Source organism: Tachyglossus aculeatus, chromosome 4, assembly GCF_015852505.1.
Source record: "Tachyglossus aculeatus isolate mTacAcu1 chromosome 4, mTacAcu1.pri, whole genome shotgun sequence".
Taxonomy (NCBI): Eukaryota; Metazoa; Chordata; class Mammalia; order Monotremata; family Tachyglossidae; genus Tachyglossus; species Tachyglossus aculeatus.
The window spans coordinates 136,186,433-136,200,576 of NC_052069.1; the positions used below are offsets into that span (position 1 = coordinate 136,186,433).

Consider the following 14,144-nt stretch of genomic DNA (forward strand, 5'->3'; position numbering starts at 1 on the left):
TGGTATTTGTTAGGCGCTTACTATGTGCAAAGCACTGTTCTAAGCGCTGGGGAGGTTACAAGGTGACCACAGGGGGCTCACAGTTTTAATCCCCATTTTCCAGATGAGGTAACTGAGGCACAGAAAAGTGAAGTGACTTGCCCAGAGTCACACAGCTGACAAGTGGCGGAGCCGGGATTAGAACCCACGACCTCTGACTCCCAAACCCGGGCTCTTTCCACTGAGCCATGCTGCTTTCTTACAATCCCAGACCCAGGCCAACAGACACGCGTGCCCGCACCAAGGATGTGCCCACGGACACGCGCTCAAGAACCGGACCCCTGAAACCCGAGGCGATTCCTGAAAAGGTGGTCAACCGGACCGACCTCGGACTCCGGGGTCCCTCAGCTTTAATCATAATAATTAATAATAATGATGATAATAATAATAATGGTGTACCCTGTTCTAAGCGCTGGAGGAGATACAAGGCGATCAGGTTGTCCCACGTGGGGCTCACAGTCTTCCTTCCCATTTTACAGAGGAGGTCACTGAGGCCCAGAGAATAATAATAATAATAATCATAGTGACATTTGTTAAGTGCTTACTATGTGCGATGCGCTGTTCTAAGAGCTGGGGAGATGCAAAGTGATCAGGTTGTCCCACCTGCGGCTCACAGTCTTCCTCCCTATTTTACAGAGAAGGTCACTGAGGCCCAGAGAATAATAATAATGGCATTTGTTAAGCGCTTACTATGTACGAAGCACTATTCTAAGCGCTGAAGGCGATACGAGGTGATCAGGTTGTCCCATGCGGGGCTCCCAGTCTTCATCCCCATTTTACAGAGGAGGTCACTGAAGCCCAGAGAATAATAATAATAATGATAATGATGGCGTTTGTTAAGCGTTTACTAGGTGCAAAGCACTGTTCTAAGCACTGGAGGGGATACAAAGGTGATCAGGTTGTCCCACATGGGGCTCACAGGCTTAATCCCCGTTTTCCAGAGGAGGTCACTGAGGCCCAGAGAATCATAATAATAATGGCATTTGTTAAGCGCTTACTATGTACGAAACACTATTCTAAGCGCTGGGGGCGATACGAGGTGATCAGCTTGTCCCATGCGGGGCTCCCAGTCTTCATCCCCATTTTACAGAGGAGGTCACTGAAGCCCAGAGAATAATAATAATGATGATGATGATGGCATTTGCTAAGCGTTTACTAGGTGCGAAGCACTGTTCTAAGCGCTGGAGAGGATACAAGGTGATCAGGTTGTCCCACGTGGGGCTCACAGGCTTAATCCCCGTTTTCCAGAGGAGGTCACTGAGGCCCAGAGAAGTGAAGGGGCTTGCCCAGGGTCACCCAGCAGACAAGTGGCGGAGCCGGCATTAGAACCCACGTCCTCCGACTCCCCAACCCCGGGCTCTTTCCACTGAGCCGCGCTGCTTCGCTTTAACGCGCAACCCAACCGCGCTGTAAGGGGAAAGTGCTCCTCCAACGTCCCCCTCCTCCCTTTCGACACCCCCTCCCCCCCCCAAAAAAATAAATTCCGGATTACCGGCCGGGAGGGGAGGGGAGGGGGGATGGACCGCCCCCTGCTCAGTACACCGCCCTTCTGGCGCCCCCTCCTCATCCTGTCCTTTCGACGCCCCCCCAAGGACCGGCTGCTCCCCCTGGGAGACCCTCCCCCTTTTGGAGAGGGGGAGGTGGGGGGGATGTCTCTGTCCTGGGGGGCTTTGGAGGCCGAGGGCGGCCCTTGACGCCCCCCACCCCTTTCTCTGCGGAGTGGCCCGCGGCTCCGGGGGCGAGGAGGGGGAGGGGGCGGGCGAGGAGGAGGAGGAGGAGGAGGAGGAGGAGGAGGAGGAGGGGAGGAGGGGGGAGGGGGCGGCTCCCGCGGGTCCTCCCGAGGCTCCAGTCCGGTTTTTTCCTCGGATCCCCAGGTCCCGCCCCCTCCCCCCAATTGGGGCAGGTGAGCGGCCGCCCAGGTGCTCCTTTCCCAGCGCCTCCGGGAGAAACTGAGGCAGGGGCGGCCCGGGGAAACTGAGGCAGGGGCGGCCCGGGGAAACTGAGGCAGGGGCGGCCCGGACCGGGGGGCGGGGGGGGGAGATATCCCTAATGCCCCCCCCGCCCCCGCTCAGAGACTAACCCTCCTCCCCCCTTCTCCACTCCATCCTCCCGCTCATCCAGTCCTTCCACCTGCCGGCCTTGGGAGAGCCCCGGCGTCCTGAGCCCCCCGCGCTTCTCCGGGGAGGGGGAAGGGGCGTGTGTGTGTTTGTGTGTGTGTGTGTGTGTGTGTGTGTGTGTGTGTGTGGAGTGTGTGTGAGCTAGTGTTTGCACGGCGGCGGCACTAGGGAGGACCCTCCATCTCCCCCCGCCCCCCAGGCCCCACCATGCTCCAGCCGGCCACCAAGCGCTGCTTCACCATCGAATCCCTGGTGGCCAAAGAGGGCGGGGGCGCTCAGCACGTAGCCGGGCCCGGCGCCCTAGGGTACCCGGCCTCGGTGGGCACGGCCGCCCCGACCTTCGCCCCCGGGGGCTTCCCGGGCCCGGGCCGCCCTCTGTACCCCGGCCCGGAGCTGGCATTCCCCGATGCCCTGGGCCCGCCGCCCCTGGCCGTCCACCCGGTGCACCAGCTGGGTGCCACCCCCCTGCAGCCCCCGCCCTCCTTCTTCGGGGCCCAGCCCCGGGACCCCCTCAACTTCTACCCCTGGGTCCTCCGGAACCGCTTCTTCGGGCACCGCTTTCAGGGTGAGTCCCCCCTGCCCCCCAATCCCCCCTTCCTCCACCCCTGACCCTGAGCTCCAAGCGCTTCGCGCCCCTCCTGACCTCAACGTGGGTGGGAGGGTGGCAGCCTCCTCCTGGCGAGGGCAGTCCCCCAAATCCCCGGCATTCACCCAATCGTATTTATTGAGCGCTCACGGGGTGCAGAGCACTGTGCGAAGCGCTGAGGATGGGCGCTTTGACCTCCAGAGCCCCCCTAAATAATAATAATAATAACAATAATAATAATAATAGCATTTGGTAAGCGCTTACTATACGCCGAGCACTGTTCTAAGCGCTGGGGTAGATACAAGGTGATCAGGTTGTCCCACGTGGGGCTAACAGTCTTCACCCCCATTTTCCAGATGAGGGAACTGAGGCCCAGAGAAGTCAAGTGACTCCCCCAAAGACACACAGCAGACAAGTGGCGGAGTCGGGCTTTGAACCCATGACCTCTGACTCCCAAACTCGGGCTCTTTTTACTGAGCCACGCTGCTTCTCCCTAAACCCACCAGCCTGGGCCCAGAAAGCCACCGCGGGGGTCCCGGAGAAAAGTGGGGCGCTCCCTTACCCCTGATCCGGGGGGCCTTTCCGAAGTCCAGCTTGTGGGGGGGGGGGGGGCGAGGTTGGAGGCCTGGATCTGAGCATCCCGCAGAGAGTTAGTCTCCCTCCCAAATAATAATGATGGTATTTGTCAAATGCTTACTCTGGGCCAAGCACTGCTCTAAACGCAGAGACTGCGGAGAGTCGGGGCTATTATCTTATCTTATTATTATCTTACGCCCCAATTCCCCCCCTCTTCCATTCCCCCCCCCACCCCCTCCTCCCCATCCCGGCTGTCCTTAATTGCTCGATTATTTCAGGCGATCGCCAGGGATTATTTGGCGGGAATTATCCGCGTTGTCGATGCCGGCTCAATTTACCCTCTCGGCGTCATCCCCGGCCACCGGGATCCCCGCTGGAAGCGGGGACAGAGGTGGGAAAACATTATCCCTGGATCCCGAGCTCCGGGAAAAAAAAAATAATAATCCCAACCAAAAAATAACCCATCCCGGGCTCTTCCCGCCTCGGCCCCGGCCGGGCTCGCTAGCCCAGGGCAGTGACCTGGATATCTCGGGATATTTTAGGGGGCATCCCGGCTAGGCCACAATTTTCTGGTTATTATTTAATGAGTAAGAGGAGCTGGGCTCGCTAATCCGTCCAGTTCATCCCCTCCCTCCTGGGCCCGCTCCCAGGACCGCACCGAATCCCACCAGGGTCCAGGGAAAACAAGGGGTGGGCGGCTTGAGCCCCCACCCCTTGTGGGTAGTTAGCACTTAACCCGCTTCTCCTTCCCCATCCTGGCGAAATAATAATAATAATCATGATGGCATTTGTTAAGCGCTTACTATGTGCCAAGCACTGTTCTATGCGCTGGGGTGGGGGGAGTACATGGTCATCTGGTTGTCCCACGTGGGGCTCCCAGTCTTCATCCCCATTTTCCAGATGAAGGAACCGGGGCCCAGGAAAGTGACTTCCCCCAAGTCACACAGCTGACAAATGGTGGAGGCGGAATTAGAACCCACGACCTGACTCACAAACCTATGCTCTTTTCACTAAGCCACGCTCGCCCCATTAAATAGCCCCTCTCCATGATCCGCTCGTGGCGGGCAGGGATTGTCTGTCTTTATAGATATGTCGTATTTGCCCAAGCGCCCAGTAAGCGCTCAATAATGAATGAATGACAGTGTAGACAACGCCACCGGCTCTTATCGCTGGAATGGGATTCTTAACGGCTGCGGTCGGATTTTTCCTGCTTCCGGCCACTCCCAACGATTCTCCTCGTCCCCCCCCCCTGGACGAACCCCAGCATCCTCGGTTCCCCCACGGGATTTCAAACGTCTGTTGCCTCCCGCGAGGGGCAGATCTGGGCCTAAGGGTTGAAAACCCGGCTCTAAAATTCCCCGGGAAAGGGAGGAAAAGTTGCATTTTTCCTTCCCCTCTCCCATCGCGCTTCCTCCCTTCCTGGTCCCGGGGGTGCGAAGGAGCCGGTAAGGAAAAGCGGTGGGAGCGGGTTTCCTTTTTTCCATCTCTAACCCGGCTTGGAAATTCGACGCAATGAATTCCTCGCCTCTCTCTCCCGACTTCCCGCAGCATCTTGCCTCCCTTTTCCCGCAGCTCAGGGGCCTGGGTTCTGGCCTGACATTTCGGATTCACATTTGGGAGTTTTTTCCCGAGGCTCCTAAGAGCCTGAAAGCCGAGCAACCTCCCCTGGAAAACTAGGAGCCTTTAAATCACCCCAGCAACTTCTCTTTCCCGGAAAGCCTAATCCTAGGAACCCGGAACGGGAGAAATCGCCGTCAAAATAAAGCGCTTCCCTACCACCCACAAAAATCGCTCTCCAATTAGGAAAGGATTCCCGGGCCGAGGGAATCCAAGAAAACGTTTGGATTTTTGGAATTCCAGAGTCGTTGCCGATCGCCGAGACCAATTCTGAAATATTGAGATTTTCACAGAATCCCGAGGACTGGACCCGGCGGGAGAGGGGGGAAAACGGGGCTCGGGGGAAAACCTAAAAATTGGGAGCAGGAATTCTCCTTGTGATCCATCAGAGGGAATTCTCCCCTGGTCAGGAATCGGGTTTTTCCGATTTACAGTTGAGTCCCTTGGATTTACAGGCAGAAAAAAAAAATAAGACCCGCTGGCCAAAACAAAACAAAATAATAATAAAAAAAACCTTGTCACATCATGTCCCCGTGAGGCCGCAAAGGGAAGCTACTTCCCGGAGGGTGAGATTAGGGAGTCGGGAGAGCGGGAGCGAGCCTGAAGATCAGAAGGCGGCGGCGAGCGCTGGGGAATAACAACAAATTAGCGGCGTGGGAAATGGCAACCCCAAACAAGAGGCGGTGGTCCGTGCCGGTCGCCTGGGCTAGGGGACAGAAGCCAGAGGACAGCAGCGGGGCGGTGGAAGGGCTCTCCCCAGGGCCCAGTTCACTCTCGTTCCGAAAGGAGAGAGATTCCCGGGGCAGGGGATTAGGTTATCTACTCCCGGGCCTCGGCTGGATTCCCCCTGGCCTCCGGGTCGGGAACCGAGGGTCCACTGGGACCCCTCCCCAGTCCCCGGGACCCCGCTCTTTCCTCTCTCTTTTCCTAGCTCTTCTCTCCCCTCTCATCTCCCTCTCTTCTTTCCTATCTCTTCTCCTTTCTCTTCTGTCCCCTCTGCTTTCCTTTCTTTCTCCTCTGTCCCCTTTCCTTTATTTCTCTCCTTTCTCCTCTCTCCTTTCACCTTCCTCTCCTATCTCTTCTCTCCTTTCTCCTCTGTCCCCTCTTCTTTCCTTTCTTTCTCTCCTTTCTCCCCTCTTCTTTCCTATCTCTTCTCTCCTTTCACCTCCCTCTCATCTCTTCTGTCCTTTCTTCTTTCCTATCTCTTCTCTCTCCTCTGTCGCCTCTTCTTTCTTTTCTCTCCTTTCTCCTCTCTCCTTTCCCATTTCTTCTACCTTCTCTCCTTTCCTTTCTCTTCTCTCTCCTTTCCTATCACTCTTCTCTCATTTCCTTTCCTATCACTCCGCTCCTATCTCTTCTCCCCACTCTCCTCTGTCCCCTTTTCTTTCCTTTCTTTCTCTCCTTTCTCCCCTCTCTTCTTTCCCATTTCTACTCTCTTCTTTCCTTTATCCTCTCTCTCCTTTCTCTCCTCCTTTCCTATCTCTTCTTTCCTCTCTTCACCCCGCATCTCCTAACTCCCCGAGGCTTCTACAGCAGCAGCGAGAGGGGGCCGAGGATGTGGGAGAGGGAATGGGGTTCCCGGAGCTCTCGAAAACCTGCTTTTCCATCCCGCCTCGGATCTCTGCTCTGGCCCGGGGCCGACAACCTCCGGAACGGGTCTCCCCACCCCCGTTCCGACCCTCCAGAGCCACCCCCGAACCCTTGGGGTGCAGGGTTAATCTGAGCTGCCCAAGGGGAGCGAAAGATTGGGGTAATTATGCGGAGAATTCAAGCAACAAGAAATCCCCCTCTGAAAATTCGTTTTAAATCTTCGAGGATACGGATCGTTTGCCTCAAAGAGGTCATTTGGATGTAGAGAAGGGCTCTCTCTGCCCGTCTCTTGTGCTTCCTGCATTTATCTGTCGCTTACTGTCCCTCTCCGCCCCCCTAAAAAACCCCTCCCCACCCCATTCCCACCCTTCTGGGTCTTCCCATCAGAGAGAAGTGGAAAATTGAGGCAATTATCCGCATCATGCGGAGAAAAACAAATTTCCCTGGTTTGAGGAAAAAGTAACTTCCCTTTAGAAAAATCAAACAGTGGTATTTAGTGAGCGCCTACTGTGAGCAGAGCACTGTAGTAAGCTCTCTGGAGGATACAACTGAACTGAAGTGCAAAAGCTACAGCTTTTGCGGTTTTTTCTCCATCCCATCACAACCCCAGGATTTCCAAGAAGTTGGTAGGGGAGAATAATAAGACTAAAATAATCTTCACATAAAGTTATAAGCACAGGAGAGGAGAGGCGGCCGAGTCGGTGATAAACTATTCCCACAGGTCAGACCTTAATGCGCTTTTTCGAAGCAGACTCCCCTGACGGGTGAAATCACTCTATATTTTTAAATGGTATTTGTTAAGCTCTTATTAAGTGCCAAGCACTGTTCTAAGCACTGGGGTGGACACAAGCTAACAGGTTGGACACAATCCCTGCCCCAAATAGGGCTCAAAATAAAAAAAAATAAATGTGTAGAGACGCCAAACTGTTCTTTTTCAAGGGTTAATTTGCTCTATTTTGCTTTCCTCTGCTTTCTCTTCTCTCTCCTTTCCTATCACTCTTCTCTCATTTCCTTTCCTATCACTCCTCTCCTATCTCTTCTCCCCACTATCCTCTGTGCCCTCTTCTTTCCTTTCTTTCTCTCCTTTCTCCCCTCTCTTCTTTCCCATTTCTACTCTCTTCTTTCCTTTATCCTCTCTCCTTTCTCCCCTCCTTTCCTATCTCTTCTTTCCTCTCTTCACCCCGCATCTTCTAACTCCCCGAGGCTTCTGCAGCAGCAGCGAGAGGGGGCCGAGGGATGTGGGAGAGGCGTACAATATAAACACCTAAGGACCAGAGGAGCCACAGACCTACTTCTAAACTATCTGAAAAATTGCTGCAAAAATGATTTTTTTTTTTTTGCTGGAATCACCCGGATAATTGCTTCATTTATCCGATCGCTTCGCGCTAGTATGTATAGTCATTCAATCGTATTTATTGAGGGCTTACCGCGTGTAGAGCGCTGTACTGGAGAGCTGATACAGTCGAGTACATCTGCATATGAGACACTAGCACATTCTGTATACAGGCAAACATTTATCTGAACACACCTGTCCATGTCTGTATATTCACCTGCATACCTCTACATGATACATTCAGGCGCGCATACGCGGCTATACGGAGGCATTCACGTGTTTGGTTCTACATGTACACAGATATCCACATCCGTCCTCGGTCCCCCCCACCCCCCGTTTATACGCAGACATTTACATGATCTGGTGTACACTCAGTCCTATCCCCGCAGCATCCGTGTGTACACTCTGCTGTTCTCATACACACGAGCTCAGACAGATACAGAAATCCATTAGGTTGATTCCGTTACTATCTTTCTGTCTTAAGAGACGACCGTCGGGGGTCGGGACCATTGCAAAGTACACGGGGTTTCCAGAGCCTAGAGGAGGGTCACCCCATCTCTCCCACCTGACAGGAGACCCCTATTTTTCCCTTCCCACCCTCTCCTTTCGTATCCGGCCTGCCCTACTGCGCCCTGAACCCGGGTGAAGAACGACAGTTATTTCTCGGTGGGGAGAGTGAATCCAATTTCCCTCTCTCCTGCTGCCTTTTTGCTGGACGCCCCCCTCCCCGCCCCCCTCCCTCACTCTGCCTCCCCCAGAGTCAGTAAGGCCCGGAGGCTTGGGAAAACCGAGAAGCTTTTTCCTCAATTATTTTGGAGAAGAAATTTATTTATCCATCTGCATAACGGGCTACCTTTTCAATCTGCTCTCGTTTTCCTAAGCTGTTTTTCTATAAACGTCGCTTACTTAGCTACCAATCACTCCGTCAATCAATCGTGTTTGTTGAGTGCTTACTGTGGGCAGAGCACCGTCCTAAGGGCTTGGGAGAGTACACTATAACAATATTGTAATAATGTTGATATAACAACAATTACAATAATAATATTCGTTAAGGGCTTACTATGTGCCAAGCAACTGTACTGAGCTCTAGGTGAGATGCAAAGATAATCAGTCCCTGTCCCACAGACCGCTCATAGTCTAAGAAGGAGCTATCTATTTAATCTAGCTAGAAGAATAGCTATCTATTTAATCTAGCTAACAATTTATCTAGCTAGCTATTTATCAACCTATCAGCATGCCTGTCTATCCATCTCCACCGTCAGTGTCTTCAAGAACCAAGGGCAACTAAATATAACTTCCAAACCCTTCTCTGTAGCTACTTACGATCCCTCTTTCTGTCTATCTAGAGATCTCTCCAGTCATCTTCTACCTAGGAATCAATCAGTCGATTGATCTCTGTCCGTCACTCTTTCGGCCGATCAATCTATGAATCAATTAATCCATCCGTCTCTCCGCTTATTCTTCTTTATTTACATCTCTATCCTCTATCTATATTACTTTTTCGACCTATCAATTTTGGAATCAATTAGCCGATCTCTACCTCTTTATTTACATCTCTTACCTCTTTATATCTCTGACCGTCTCTCTTTCGGCTGATCTCTCTCTGAATCAATCAGTCGGTCTGTCTGTCCTGTCTATCTCTTTATCTAGGGATCTATCCGTTTAATAGGTCGCCTGACTACTAGATAGACCTCAGCTTCTGTTTCTCGGGTAAACCAGACTGAGCCTTGAGCGGGACAGACACTGTGTCCGACCTGGTAATTCTGTCTCTGCTCCCGCGTTTAGCACGTGGTAAGCGCTCAGCAAATATTACTATCATTAATATTATTATTATTAACAATAATAATAATATCGTGGTTGTTTCTGAGCAGCGTTGCTAAGTGGCAGGAGCCCAGGTTTGGGAGTCAGAGGACGTAGGTTCTAATACCGGCTCTGCCACTTGTCTGCTGTGTGACCTTGGGCAAGTCACTTCACTTCTCTGGGCCTCGTCTGTAAAATGGGATTAAGACTGTGAGCCCCACGCGGGACAACCTGATGACCTTGTATCTACCTCAGCGCTTAGAACGGTGCTTGGAACATAGTAAGCGCTTAACAAATACCATTATCATTATTATTATCGTTACTATTATTATTACAAGTAATATGATCTTTATAATAATAATAGTCGGGACAATTCAGGCTCTGGGAAGTATGCTGGTGGCAGATTCAAACTCGGAGCGTTCAACCAGTGCCTGGAACATAGTAAGCGCCTAACAGATATCACGACTATTACTACCGCTTGGTGAGCTGACCCGACCGTTACTGTGGACGGAGGAGTAGAGGGGATTTGGGGTGCGCCCCTGTCTCATTCATTCATTCAATCGTATTTATTGAGCGCTTAGTGTGTGCAGAGCACTGTACTAAGCGCTTGGGAAGTCCAAGTCGGCAACAGAAAGAGACGGCCCCTACCCCACAACGGGCGTGGAAAGAGACTTCTAGTCTGTGAGCACGTTGTGGGGTAGGGATCGTCTCTGTTGCCGACTTGGACTCTCCAAGCGCTTAGTACAGTGCTCTGCACACAGGAAGCGCTCAATAAATACGATCGAATGAATGAAAAAAAGAGCACGGGCCTGGGAATCAGGGGATCCCGGATCTGTCGATTGCTTGCTGTGTGACCCTGGGCAAGTCCCCTAAATTCCTTGCGCCTCCGTTTCCTCAACTGCAGAATGGGGATTAAATATTAAATCCTCCTACTTAGACCGTTAGCCCCACGAGGGACAACCTTGTAACCACCCCAGCGCTTAGCACAGTGCTTGACCCGTAAGAAGCGCTTAACAAACACTATTAAAAATAGAAAAAAAATCCGGTCCATCCGATTTCGGCCCTGGGTCCTCGCGTTGGAGGGGACTGGGGTGCAGGGATTAAGGTGGCCGAGAGCTCGGCTGCAGATGGTTATGCACAGTGTCCTGCACACGAGGCTACTCGCCCCCATAACTATCCAACTAGCCCCGGGGGGAACTCCCGGGTAGGGGGTCGTCACCCCCTGACAGTGCGGGGGAGGGACCAAGGGCAGTTTTAAGACCCGTGTACACAAACACACACACGTGTAGCGTACGAGAAGCAGTGTGGCCTAGTGGAAAGATCACAGGCTTGGGAGTCAGAAGGACCTGGGTTCTAATCCCGGCTCCCGCCATCGACCCCCGGCCCACGTCATCCCCCGGGCCTGGAATGCCCTCCCTCTGCCCATCCGCCAAGCTAGCTCTCTTCCTCCCTTCAAGGCCCTGCTGAGAGCTCACCTCCTCCAGGAGGCCTTCCCAGATTGAGCCCCTTCTTTCCTCTCCCCCTCGTCCCCCTCTCCATCCCCCCGCCTTACCGCCTTCCCCTCCCCACAGCACCTGTATATATGTATATATGGTTGTACATATTTATTACTCTGTTTATTTATTTATTTATTTATTTTACTTGTACATTTCTATCCTACTTATTTTATTTTGTTGGTATGTTTGGTTCTGTTCTCTGTCTCCCCCTTTTAGACTGTGAGCCCACTATCGGGTAGGGACTGTCTCTATGTGATGCCAATTTGTACTTCCCAAGCGCTTAGTACAGTGCTCTGCACATAGTAAGCGCTCAATAAATACGATTGATTGATTGATTGATTGTCAGCTGTGTGACCTCGGGAAAGTCGCTTTACTTCTCTGGGCCTCCGTTCCCTCATCTGGAAAATGGGGATGAAGACTGGGAGCCCCACGTGGGACAACCTGATTACCTTGAATTCATTCATTCATTCAATCGTATTTATTGAGCGCTTACTGTGGGCAGAGCACTGTACTAAGCGCTTGGGAAGTCCAAGTTGGCAACATATAGAGATGGTCCCTACCCAACAGCGGGCTCACAGTCTAGAAGGGGGAGACAGACAACAAAACAAAACATAGTAACAAAATAAAATAAATAGAATAAATATGTACAAATAAAATAGAGTAATAAATACATACAAACATCTATATATATATACAGGTGCTGTGGGGAGGGGAAGGAGGTAAGGCAGGGGAGATGGGGAGGGGAAGGAGAGCTTTGAAGGGAGGCCTACTTGAATCTGTCCCAGTGTTTAGAACAGTGCTTGGCACCTAGTAAGCGCTCAATAAGTACTATTAGTATATTTCTGACTATGGTATTTGTTAAGCACTTACTATGTGCCAGGCTCTGTTCTAAACGCTGGGGTGGGTACAAGCAAATCAGGTTGGACACAGTCCCTGTCCCACGTGGGGCTCACAGTCTCGATCCCCATTTTACAGAGGAGGGAAGTGAGGCTCAGAGAAGTGGCTCGCCCAAGGTCACACAGCAGACAAGTGGCGGAGCCTGGATTAGAACCCAGGTCCTTCTGACTCCCAGTTCCGTGCTCTATCCACTAAGCCAAGCTAGATCTCCTGTAGTTTACAGACTACGGTGTCAGACGCACACGCTCCATACATATTCATTTCATCTAGACATCCTATACAATAATAATAATAATTATAGTATTTGTTAAGCACTTACTATGTGCCAAACACTGTTCTAAGCGCTGGGGGTAGATACAGGGTAATCAGGTTGTCCCACGTGGGGCTCACAGTCTTAATCCCCATTTTACAGATGAGGTAATTGAGGCACAGAGAAGTTAATTATTATTATTATAGCATTTGTTAAGCGCTTACTATGTGCCAAGCACTATTATTATTATTATTGCGTTTGTTAAGCGCTTACTATGAGCCACACATTGTTCTAAGCGCTGGGGCAGATACAAGGTAATCAAGTTGTCCCACGTGGGGCTCAGAGTCTCACTCCCCATTTTACAGATGAGGTAACTGAGGCACAGAGAAGTTTATTACTATTATTATAGCATTTGTTAAGTGCTTACTATGTCAAGCACTGTTATTATTATTATTGCATTTGTTAAGCGCTTCTATGTGCCCCATACTGTTCTAAGCACTGGGGCAGATATAAGGTAATCAGGTTGTCCCACGTGGGGCTCACAGTCAATCCTCATTTTACAGATGAGGTAACAGGCACAGAGAAGTTAATTATTATTATTATTATTATTATAGCATTTGTTAAGTGCTTACTATGTGCCAAGCACTGTTATTATTATTATTGCATTTGTTAAGTGTTTACTATGTGCCACGTACTGTTCTAAGCACTGGAGTAGATACAAGGTAATCAAGTTGTCCCACGTGGGGCTCACAGTCAATCCCCATTTTACAGATGAGGTAACAGGCACAGAGAAGTTAATTATTATTATTATAATTATTATAGTATTTGCTAAGCACCTACTATGTGCCAAGCACTGTTATTATTATTAGTATAGCATTTGTTAAGCGCTTACTATGTGCCAAGCACTGTTCTAAGCACTGGGGCAGATACAAGGTAATCAGGTTTTCCCACTTGGGGCTCATAATCTTAATCCCCATTTTACAGATGAGGTAATTGAGGCACAGAGAAGTTAAGTTAATTATTACTATTATAGTATTTGTTAAACGCTTACTATGTGCCAAGCACTGTTAGTATTACTATTATAGTATTTTATAGTATTTGTTAAGCGATGACTATGTGCCAAGCATTGTTCTAAACGCTGGGGTAGATACAAGGTTATCACATCGTCCCACGTGGGGCTCACAGTCTTAATCCCCACTTTACAGATGAGGTAACTGAGGCCCAGTCCTCTCAGGGTGGCACCTGGAGAGTTTCCAGTAGCCTACCCGTCTCGGCAGAGGCAGAACTGATCCTTGTATCTACCCCAGTGCTTAGAACAGTGTTTGGCATGTAGTAAGCACTTGACAAACGCCAACATAATAATAATAATAGTATTTATTAAGTGCTTACTATGTGCAAAGCACTGTTCTAAGCGCTGGGGAGGTGACAGGCTGATCAGGTTGTCCCACTGTTGGGGGGGGGGGGGGCTCACAGTCTTCATCTCCATTTTACAGAGGAGGGAAATGAGGCCCAGAGAATCAATCAATCGTATTTATTGAGCGCTTACTGTGTGTAGAGCACTGAACTAAGCGCTTGGGAAGTCCAAGTTGGCAACATATAGAGACGGTCCCTACCCAATAGTGGGCTCACTGTCTAGAAGGGGGAGACAGACAACAAAACAAAACATATTAACAAAATAAAATAAATGGAATAGATATGTACAAGTAAAATAAATAGAGTAATAATATATTATATATAATATAATATAAAGAATAATAATAGAAAAGTGAAGTGACTTGCCCAAAATCACACAGCTGACATTTAGCAGAGCTGGGATTTGAACTCATGACCTCTGACTCCAAAA

The 14,144-nt window shown here is 50.7% G+C and overlaps 1 protein-coding gene across 2 annotated transcripts in view; it reads left to right on the top strand.

Annotated features, from left to right (window-relative positions):
• The first annotated feature begins 2,111 nt into the window (after positions 1-2,111).
• The window catches only part of LOC119927210 (homeobox protein EMX1-like), a 30,671-nt gene continuing 18,638 nt past the window's right edge, over positions 2,112-14,144 (top strand). Inside the window, exons 1-2 of one of the 2 annotated variants that reach the window (XM_038745735.1) lie at positions 2,112-2,721; positions 3,597-3,709. In XM_038745735.1, the coding sequence (XP_038601663.1) occupies positions 2,364-2,721; positions 3,597-3,709 (471 nt within the window). In that variant the 5' untranslated portion in view covers positions 2,112-2,363. The remainder of the gene's footprint in view (positions 2,722-3,596; positions 3,710-14,144) is intronic. The other variant, XM_038745734.1, reaches the window with a different exon arrangement.